We start from the raw sequence: 10135 nt of genomic DNA on the forward strand, positions 1-10135 counted from the left end.
TTCCAAAATATGTAAGTTTGCTACTGTCACTCTTTTCTTTAGAGCAAGTTTACCAGCTCCTTTAAAATAGCTATAAAGCTATTAGAGCATGTACATCAGCCTAGCAAAACAAGCCATTTTAGCCATTTTACCTAGTCAAGACACCAAAATCAGCCTGCACCAGACTCTGTAAAGCGGAAGCTATTTTAGCTTTGGAAAAAACGCTCTCTACTTATACCGATGTACTATTCACAAGCAATACATTAAATTATTATTTCTTTTCTCTCTCCTCCCTACTACTCCTTCTCTCGTTCTTCCTCTCTGCAATGAAGTATCCCACCGACGATCGACGAAGAAGATCTAGGACAAGGAGGGTATCTCACTGGATCAGTTCAAGATTTTCTCAGCACCCAAACACCCAAATCTTTCATACCAATGGAAGATACCCATTTCAGCACTCTCGGTCAAGACCCAGAAACCCAAATCTCACAGACCCCTCTATTGCTATTGTTTTCAATTGGGACAAAGACAAACCCTTCAACGAGGAAAACCAAGAATTTCCCATGGATGAGGATGGAATCTTCGACGGATTGTATGGTTTTTCGAGTGCAAGGCTGATTTGGGGTTTATATCCCTCTTTGTGTTCTGGCCATGCTATAGTTTTGAGAATTTGGTCGTTCGGGTGGACGTCGTCGTCACCGTCCCTGGTAAATCTGCTGCTCCTGCTGTGTCTTCGCCGCCGAGTGATGCCGTGGTGGCCGCTGCGGGGGCGGTGGGGAGAAAAACAGACGTAGCAAAATTGTAGTATTATTTTATCTTGTTAAATGGGAATAGAGAAAATGGTAGAGAGGCTGCTGCAGAGTGGAAGGAAAATATGACTAGGTAAAGTAGAAAAGGTACCTTTTTGGCTAGGTATTTCACATATCCTTGATGTACATGCTCTTATAGCTCATAAAAAGAGGAAAAATGTCCAGCAGAGGAGCTAAACAGGCAGCTAATTTGCCTCCATCAACAGTTGTAAGCTAAAAATAGCTTACAACTATTCACAATCAATCCATTTTTTTATTGTTTCTTCTCTCTCTCACTCACTCACTCACTCACTCTCTCTCTCTCTCTCTCTCTCTCTCTCTCTCTCTCTCTCTCTCTCTCTATTAATATTTTAATAAAGAATAGTTAAAATAGAATGTATTGGTGTAGTGTTAAAAAAATATGAGTATGTAAAATGAAAAATATGTACTGTTCAAGAGCTTTTTTAGCAAATGACTGGTAAACTTGCTCTTAGGCGAGGCACTATTCACACTTTATTTCTTATTTTAATGTTTTATTTTAAGGATTATGTTTGGAGCACAGCACTAAAAAAAAAATGTTCCAATTTTCGATCCATTTGAATCGGTGAGAAGATATTTATTTTTCTGATCATTTTATTTTAAGGGATCATAATTAATTTTTGATTTTAGGGCACTTGTGTACGAGCCCTAAGATAGTCATAGAATCAAATAAAGAGCAAGTACTTAATTATAAGAGTTCTAAAGACAAAAATTAATTGTGACCTTCAAGATAAAATAATCAGAAAAATAAGATTTTCGCACTTATTCAAACAAATTGAAAATTAGAGCATTTAATTTTTTAACCGTATTTTTTAATATATAAACCGTATTAAGGATGAACAGAGTTGAAAAAAAAATGTTAAATTAAGAGATGAAGTGTGGACAAAAGTATGAATATTTAATTGAGTAGAGAATGAGAGTAAATAGTCTGATGCAGCAGATATTTTAAAAGTGAATAGCTAAAGTAATAAACTGGCTTTTTAGGTGTTAATTTGGTCCAAAATGTAGAGAGTGCAATGCGGATGCTTTTACCGAATATCAATGTGTTCTTTTAATTTATAAGAAAAGTTGAATTTTTTCTTGAAAGAAATGCATTATTTTTAAGTTCGGATTGAACAAATATTTTAAGACGGGTGTAAATTTTACGTTCCCTGTTTACATTTGTCTTCCAATTGTACTTTGTATAAGCATCCACACCTCCCTCTCTGCTCATTCTCTAAGTTAAAGTAGCAAGCCAACCCCCAAAAATATCCCTTCATTAGCTTCGCTTGTAGCTCTTTACTTTAATCAAATTTCAACAAATGCTATAGTGCCTCGTGCAAAGTCCCGAGCAACTATTCATTTGCTTCTCAGTATTTATTTTTTATTTCACTGTTCACAGTTATTTTAATATTTTTATTACATTGTCCACGTACATTGTCCACACTAGTCTTAATATTAAAAAATATGGCAGAGAGTGAATAGAAAGTGAGAGTAAAGAGTGTGATACTGGGTTGGTGGAGTGGGTGACCGATGGTGGGGGGCGGCTGAGATCTAGGGTAGGTTTTGGTTTTCTTTCGGGCTGGGCTGTATTGTTTTATCTGGGCTTTTTGACTCTTTAGGTGTTTTGTGCTTCATTGTATTATCTGGGTTTTTGAGCCCTTAGGTGTTTGGGCTTCGGCCCTTTGGGTGTTTTTTTCAACTTTTGATTGGAATCCTCTTTTTTCTTAATTAATAAAATGTTGCTTCGCCTTTCAAAAAAAAAGAGTGTGATACTGTATAATTGTGAAAAACTAAATAGCTAAAGTAGAAAAGTGATTTTTCAAAATTAATTTGATCCAAAATTAGTGATGCGGATGCTCTTAGCTTCTGTTGAATATATACGGGGTATAAACCAAACGGACGTGGGGGGTTGCTTTCCCAATTTTGGGGCCCATCCTGTTCTTGCTCCGATGATCTGGATCGTTCACTTTGTAGAGCTCGTTGAGTAAAACAACTATGCATAAAATCAGCTTAATTGGATATCATTAAATATCTGATTGGAGCCTATATAATTCTCAATCAATGGGTTACAGTGGATTTGATCCAGTGTTTCGGATCTATTATTTTTAAGATAAAAAGGTTCCGATCAGGTACTTAATGATATCCAATTAAGCTATTTTTTTTATAATTGTTTTACTCGACAAGCTCAACAAAATGAACGATTTCGATCATAGACCGGAATGGGCCCCAAAATGGGGCGCAGCAGCATGCTGCTGTCCCCTTTGGGGACAGCCGCCCCCCTCCCTCCAAAGTCCAAACCAAACCACCAATGATCGTCTGACCCCAGACAACAACCAGTAAAACCCACGTCACAGTCCTGCCCTCCACCAACACCCTCTCTCTCTGTCTCTCTCTCTTCATGGGTTCCAACGGCTTCGGAGGTTCCCAGAGACTGGTAGACTTAGTTCAACAGCTTCGACCCTCCAAACCTCTTTGCCTTCCCAGCAACGCTGACAACCCCCCAAAAGCAGAATCTGAAACAAACCCAATTGCAAAACCATCGGAAAGAACCAGACCCAAAAGAGCTGCAGTTCTGATCTGCCTTTTTGAAGACGAAAATGGGCATCTCAGAGTAATTCTCACCAAGAGGGCTTCAACACTGTCCACAAATTCAGGTCATTGCCCTTTTCAATTGAGCACTCATGCTGATAATTTGGGTGTTTTTAAGCAAAAAATTTTTTTTACCGGCAAGGGGTTGTGCAGTGGTTAATCAACTTGCTCAGCGGGAATTACCACTCCAAGGTTGCAGGGTCACCTCCTGCGCATGCGTGAAAATGACTGTGGGAGGGGCCGGAGAGATTTGTCCGATTATTGAGATACTTTTCATTACCAAAAAAAAAACTTGCGTGTTTTTTAAGCAATTTGTTCTGAGTCCGTTATGCAATAACAGTATAGGAAACAATCTCACAATACAAGAGTTGGCAGTGTCAGTTTGGAGCAATTTTTTTTCTTCCTAGGAGGGAACTAACTCGTATCCGGAGACCTTAACCTCTGGGCCAACCCGGGGTTCTATTTTGGTCTTCGTCACAAAACTTTTATTTCAAAAATTCGCAAGTACCTCCAAGATTTCTGGCCGGGGGCTGACCCTAACATCATAGTCTTTTTGCTCTGGCCAGTGGCTCGGATGCTCCTTAGGCCTGTACGACAACTATGATTATAGAGTAGTAAAATGCATGGCACTTCCCATCATATTCAATTACCAAATCTGTTGAATTTGACAACAGGAGATGTTTCATTGCCCGGTGGGAAGACAGAAGAAGGCGATGCCAATGACATAGAGACAGCATTGAGGGAGGCCAAGGAGGAGATTGGTTTGGACCCTTCACTTGTGGATGTTGTCACTGTTCTCGAACCCATTGTTACTAAGGTAGAGTTTCTGGGTTTTTCGCATTTCAATGTATATTGTATACAAAATTTTGCTTTTGGTGCTTCAAAAGTTTTGGCAATCTATTCCAACTTCGGTATGCTTTACTTCTTTTGTTAACCTTGCTTTGATTATATGATGAGTTATGATCTGCCGACGTTGTGTTTTGCATTGGCTAGTTTAGTACCTAATCCTTGGGCCTGGTTTAGCCTGTACTTTTCATCTGACTCTGTTATGAGTTTCATTACAAAATGGATGCGGATGAGGTATACAACAAATAAGATTGCACAAAACAACTCAAACTACTAGGGCTCGCCTTTTGAACTTGGATTCCCAAAACATTTTGTGAGGATAGTCATAAAGTGGTTAAGATTTACCAACTTTTTGTTGGAAAAGATCATACATGAGAGTATTGACAATTTGACCGAGAACATGCAATTTTCCAACCTTCCACCTTTTCCTTTAATCCAAACCCCATCTTTTCTTCTACATTTTTAGCAAGTTTGGCTTTTTGGCTTTCACAATCACTGGGGAAGGGGATTTGAAAAATTAAGGCGTTAAATAGACGCACATGCGTGCATATCTATATGACAAACCAATTTCAGGGTATTCAAATGTGAATATCCTGGGTGGATGGTAGAGCTTCCATCGAGGCCAGCTGTTAGGTTGGGCCGAACCAAGCAATACTTCTAGGTGGGGTCTCAGGCTCTCAGCCTTGCATGTTACATAGTATCTTACATGGTATCAGACCTAGGGTCTTCAAAGGGTCTTTTGCTTGCATCAACATGGGGATATGTCCCCTTCAGCTGAATCCTAGGGACGCATATGGAGTAGCGAATGTGGACCAGGCCCGTGATAGATGTACAAGACAACGGATGGCACCTCCAACTCGGTGCCATCTTTTGGGCTTAGAGCTCTGGGGGACAAACCTTGAGGCGAGCTGTTGCTCTTGGCTAAAGTAGACAACACTTCCTGGTGGTTCTCGCGTTGTACAATCTTTGAGAGGCATCTTTTCGAAAAAAAATTATTTTTCCTGAAATGGTTTACTTTTTCAGGTCCATCAGATCATATACGAAATATTGTAGTTATGTTGCAGAGTCTTCATGTAAACAATAAATAACCTTAGGACTCATCTCCCCCATTCATCTCACTTGCACTGTGCATTTCTTGTTACTATATCCATCTACATTGCACATGCTCAATCACCTTCAGCTTCATAAAACGCCTCCGTGTCAACCTGAATTATTAATGTACCATATCTACCTTCACTTCTGTAATGCCTTAGCATATCAACTATCTTTAGGCCATGTAAATAAATGTGCTTATATGGGACACAAAGCCTTATAGGTTGCGGCATGTGCAACATTGGTATTACAGTTACGACTTAAATACTTTGTTTTTGGCTTCTTTTTCCCCCCTTTCGCAGATTGGTATGGCTGTAGTTCCTGTGCTTGGCATACTTGCAGACATTAGACAATTCAATCCAACTCCGAATGCAGCAGAAGTAGAAGCCATATTTGATGCACCTTTAGATATGTTTCTCAAGGTATTACCATCCAAAAGTATTTCCTCATTTCTGCTTTCTTCGTCTAAATTTCTCTGCCAGAATTCCTTTTTTCATGTGTCGTGGCCTCAGGACAAGAATCGACGAGAAGAGGAGAGAGAATGGATGGGGAACAAGTATCTTCTCCATTTCTTTGACTATGAAGCTGAGAATGGGAAATACGTCATATGGGCTTTAACAGCTGGGATTTTGATTGCAGCCGCATCACTTGTGTACCAGCGACCACCAGACTTCCAAGAGCGCAAGCCTCAATTCTGGTCTAGAATTTGCTTATAGAGATAGCTTAATAGTCGTACCATAGTCCAAACCCAATGTAGTTTGTTTTTCCCTCGTGTAATCCATTTTACCCAAAAAAGAGGTCTATTTTATTTGACAGGTTTTTATTATGCTTTCATTTAGTGTGGCTACTGCAATAAAGTCTTACCAAGGCAAAAATTCTTGGCCGCCAAAAAACTGTAATCCCCATTTATGTTAAGTTATCAAAAACCACTTACTTTCTTGATCTGTAATTGTCTAGTTAAATTTATCGAAAAATTGAAAGCATTCCACGTTACCAACCCCCCTTTTTCTCTTCTTCTTTCCCCCATTTTTTTCTTGGCCGAAGTCCACATTGTTAGTCATAGCTAGTGAGATTTGAACCTCTGTCAAATGTATGAGAGTATATGGTGCCTACCACTTGGTTACCATTTTACATGCTTCTTTTTCCCCCTCCGACCAAAATCCAAATTTTTTTTCAAGAAATTTGCAACCAACGTCTTTGCATAAAGAACTCCCCAAAATAATAGACACTTCCAATTTTATTAGCAACAAATGTTGCAAATCCAGCTGACCCAAAGGCCATTTGTTATTTCTCTTTGGCTCGATACAATATACAAATAGTAATAAAAAGTACACAAAACACTTGCTCCATCGATCAGTACTTGGTCAAGATAAAACTGGATGAGTAAACTCAAACCAAATCAAACTCCTGGCGACTAAACTTAGCCACATCTTCCCTAAAACCCTCCACAGCACTCTCTCTCAAATACACAAGTACTTTGAACCCATCCTTGCTCCCCCCTTTTGCCGAAGAATATGGTAAGAAGAAGCAAGGCTCGACGCTGCCAAGGAGGTGCCTGGATAGAGGCAAGACGGTCACTGGGCCACCCCAACCAAAATCCACGGTCGAGTGGCCCAAGTGCCTCCAGTCGGTGAACCCGCTCACTCCCTTACCAGCCGTGATGCCTTCTGCGAAATGGAGTTCTTGAAAATCGATGAACGAGCACACGTATTGGTCGGTGGAGTTGCGTTTGCTTTTCTTGATTAGTTCGGCTGTGGACCATATGGGTTGATGGACTAGGTCTTTGGCAGTGGTTTGGGCATACATTGCTACACAGCCATTGCCCCAGTAGCCTGATGGAAGTGGGGGGTTCAGTAGCTTTCTTATGTTTGTGGCATACGCAAATTTGACTTGTTCATCCCCTGGAGTTCCGGAGGCTTTAACCCTGCTCATCAGTGACAAAGATGTTCCAGATCAATATAGCATAAAGATGTGTTTGAATAAAGGGATTTGAGGTTGAACATTCTTATTTCCTAAAAAGCACGGATACGGACACGACACGTAGACACGACATTTTTTTCGAAAATTAAGACACCGACACGTTGGAGACGGTACAGTTTATAAGGTTTATGAATTCATATAGAAGTTGAAAACATTATTTCTGGCAAATTAAGAACAATACTATGATGGTACAAAGTATACAGGAACTATACATCTGTGGTCATTTTACTCAAGGTGGTCATTTTACTCAAGGTCAAGTTCAAAATTAGATTTCAACTTTTTACGTGTCCTTAGCATGTTCCAAGAGTGTCATCAACGTGTCTTCTAGTTTTCACAACCTGTCTTTGAGGACAAGAATGTAGGCATATCCGAAACAAAAAAAATTTGTTCACGTCAATATTTCAAGGAAAATGATAATAAAAGCTCGATGCGTCGTCAACAAGACTTGCAAAGAGACATTATAAACACAATTTTCTATGTGTTTAAGTGCCTTGAGAGATGTTAAAAATTTATTGACCTTTGTGTTTATTTATATTTCTTCTTGCCGTAATGACAATTCATTAGGCTGTCAATAGCTAGCATAACCTATAATTTGAACTATGGAGGTCCAAAACTAAATTGATTGCAGTATTATTACCTCGCTCGCCAAATGAAAGAACCCAGAGCTTCAAACGTGGTGAAGCTTGAGCCGGAACGCTCCCGCAAGAACCCCTTCAACCGGTCCAACCACTCTTCCTTCACATGAAAGCACTCTCTGACAACCGGTTCACCCGACGCCGAGTACGGCGAAAAGCCCTCATCCAGCCTCAGAAACTCATGAACCGGAAACTCCACCCGAGGCGGCTCTCTCGGTCCCAACAACCTCGCCCGGTCCCAAACCGGCTCGACCGACAGCCGACTCGCTCCCCGAGCCAACTCAGCCACCCCGTTAAAAAACTGAGTCGCACCGAGTCCGTCACACATCGCGTGGTGCACCATGGCCCCGAGACAGTACCCGCCGCACGCGAACCCCGTGACTTGCAAAACCATCGGGTTCGCCAGCCCCTTTTCTGGGTCCGGATCGGGCACCAGATTCTCTATCCAAGTCTCGGCCGGGTCGTCGAGATAATTCACCGACTCTAACGTGCAGTCGACGGAGGCGCGGATAACTGGCACGCCTTTCCCAGCTTGGCAGTGGAGCTCGAGGCGGTTGTCTTCGCGGCGGCGGAGAGTGCCGGCGAAAGGGTAGTAGTGGCGGAGGGCGGCGGAGAGGGCGGCGGTGATGACGTGGAATGGATCCGTCGTGGTGGTGGGGTGGTCATTGGTGGCGACGTAGGCACGGAGGTAACGGAAGGTGACGTGGAGGTTGCGATCGTTGTCAAGGTGGGAGAGAGGGAGGTGGTGGTCGACGTGGAAGGGTGACGGAGGAGAGGGGAGGACGACAGTGGTCTCGAGGATCTTGACCTCCATTATTTTATTCTGAAAGAGAGATGTGCGTAAGTAAGTTAAACCAGAGAATTAAGCTGTTTAAAAAAATACTGTAGGGGGAGGTGTTTTGGGTTCAATGGTGGTCCCCGATTAGAACGACTGGTGGCTTTCGGTGGATTTAAAGGATGTGGACTACGGTTGTTGCACCAACCGAATGTGATTAGTCAAAGCTTGGAATAGTTTTCGACGCCTTGTTTATATATCTGTACGTTTGTTTTGGCCCCTTCTTCTTTTTTATTTTTTTTAATTTTAAACGGTAACAAATTTATTGACAAAATCTCGATATATGGTACATCAACAACGTTTGTTTTGCCTTTAATCGTACTGATTTAAAAGATGGCCCTTTCAAATCATTTTAAACTGTTAAAAACAATACAGTATTTTAAAAGTAAAAAAAATGGCTAGTCTGCAGATGATAAATAGGGAAGTATGAAAAAAATAAATTTTTTATTTACCTACGAAAAATAATTCCATGACTGTGGAACTCTTTATGTACTTTGTTTTCTATTCACATTCCCTTTTTTTTTTTTTTCCCCTTTTTCTCAACCTTCTAAAAAAGTCATTCGCCAATCTGATTTGCCCCAAGTATACTCCAATTTGTGGTGAATTATATATTTGACTGTATCTAATGTGACATTTTGTCTTGACAAACTCACATGTGTTATGCAATCTTTTTATCCATCAGAATCATATGAAAGAACTTCTAACAATCGGATGGCGATTCGATTATTTATTTATTAATGTTGATGAGCAGGACTACGGTCACCGCACGGATTTCGCAGTGACAATCTATCACACGCCTATTGGGGCTCACTTCGGACTCCAAAAAAATACATAAAAATATTCATAAATTTTAAAATAATATTTCATGGCATCCTGTAAAAAATCAGCTCCAACAGATATCGGTAGATATATTTTTAAATTTGTAGGGATGAAACTGCAAAACTAAACAGTTTCGTTCTTACAAATTCCGAAAATCATACCTACCGATATCCGTTGGAGCTGATTTTTTACAGTGTCTAATAAAATATTATTTTAAAATTTATGAATATTTTTCTGTATTTTTTTGAAACCCGAAGTAAGTCCTAATAGACATGCGGTGGACGGTCACCGCATTTTTCATGCGGTGTACCTAGACTTTCCGAATGTTGATAAGGGGGTACTGGTAATTCGATGAGTATACCAATTTCTACAAAAATACTTATCTTTCGTCATTATCGTTGGTGAAGTTATGGGGAGCATGTAAATAACATAGGCCCTCTGCCAGTTAAGTACTTGTGAAAATTAGCTCTGGGCCCCATACAAGTGCATTTCCATGATTAATTGAATAATCAAATCCATGGTTTTTGGGTGTTAAAATTTAATACTGTAAT

General features: G+C 40.4%; 2 protein-coding genes across 3 annotated transcripts; one reads left to right on the forward strand and one right to left on the reverse strand.

Annotated features, from left to right (window-relative positions):
• Positions 1 to 3104: 3104 nt before the first annotated feature.
• On the forward strand, positions 3105 to 6259 carry LOC131313313 (nudix hydrolase 15, mitochondrial-like). 2 transcript variants are annotated; one of them, XM_058341555.1, is made up of 4 exons: positions 3105 to 3442; positions 4052 to 4194; positions 5618 to 5737; positions 5828 to 6259. In XM_058341555.1, exons 1-4 carry the CDS (start codon positions 3187 to 3189, stop codon positions 6029 to 6031), a joined length of 723 nt encoding a protein of 240 aa, XP_058197538.1. In that variant the 5' UTR covers positions 3105 to 3186; the 3' UTR covers positions 6032 to 6259. The 2 variants fall into 2 exon arrangements, with proteins under 2 accessions (XP_058197538.1, XP_058197537.1); XM_058341554.1 differs by having other exon boundaries at positions 5618 to 6259.
• Positions 6260 to 6534: 275 nt separating this feature from the next.
• LOC131313312 (fatty alcohol:caffeoyl-CoA acyltransferase) lies at positions 6535 to 8853 on the reverse strand. Its single transcript, XM_058341552.1, has 2 exons — positions 7933 to 8853; positions 6535 to 7239 (listed from the first exon to the last, which is right to left on the reverse strand). The coding sequence occupies exons 1-2, from the start codon at positions 8742 to 8744 to the stop codon at positions 6705 to 6707; spliced, it is 1347 nt and encodes a 448-aa protein (XP_058197535.1). The 5' UTR covers positions 8745 to 8853; the 3' UTR covers positions 6535 to 6704.
• Positions 8854 to 10135: the final 1282 nt, after the last annotated feature.

This window comes from Rhododendron vialii, chromosome 13a (genome assembly GCF_030253575.1).
Source record: "Rhododendron vialii isolate Sample 1 chromosome 13a, ASM3025357v1".
Taxonomy (NCBI): Eukaryota; Viridiplantae; Streptophyta; class Magnoliopsida; order Ericales; family Ericaceae; genus Rhododendron; species Rhododendron vialii.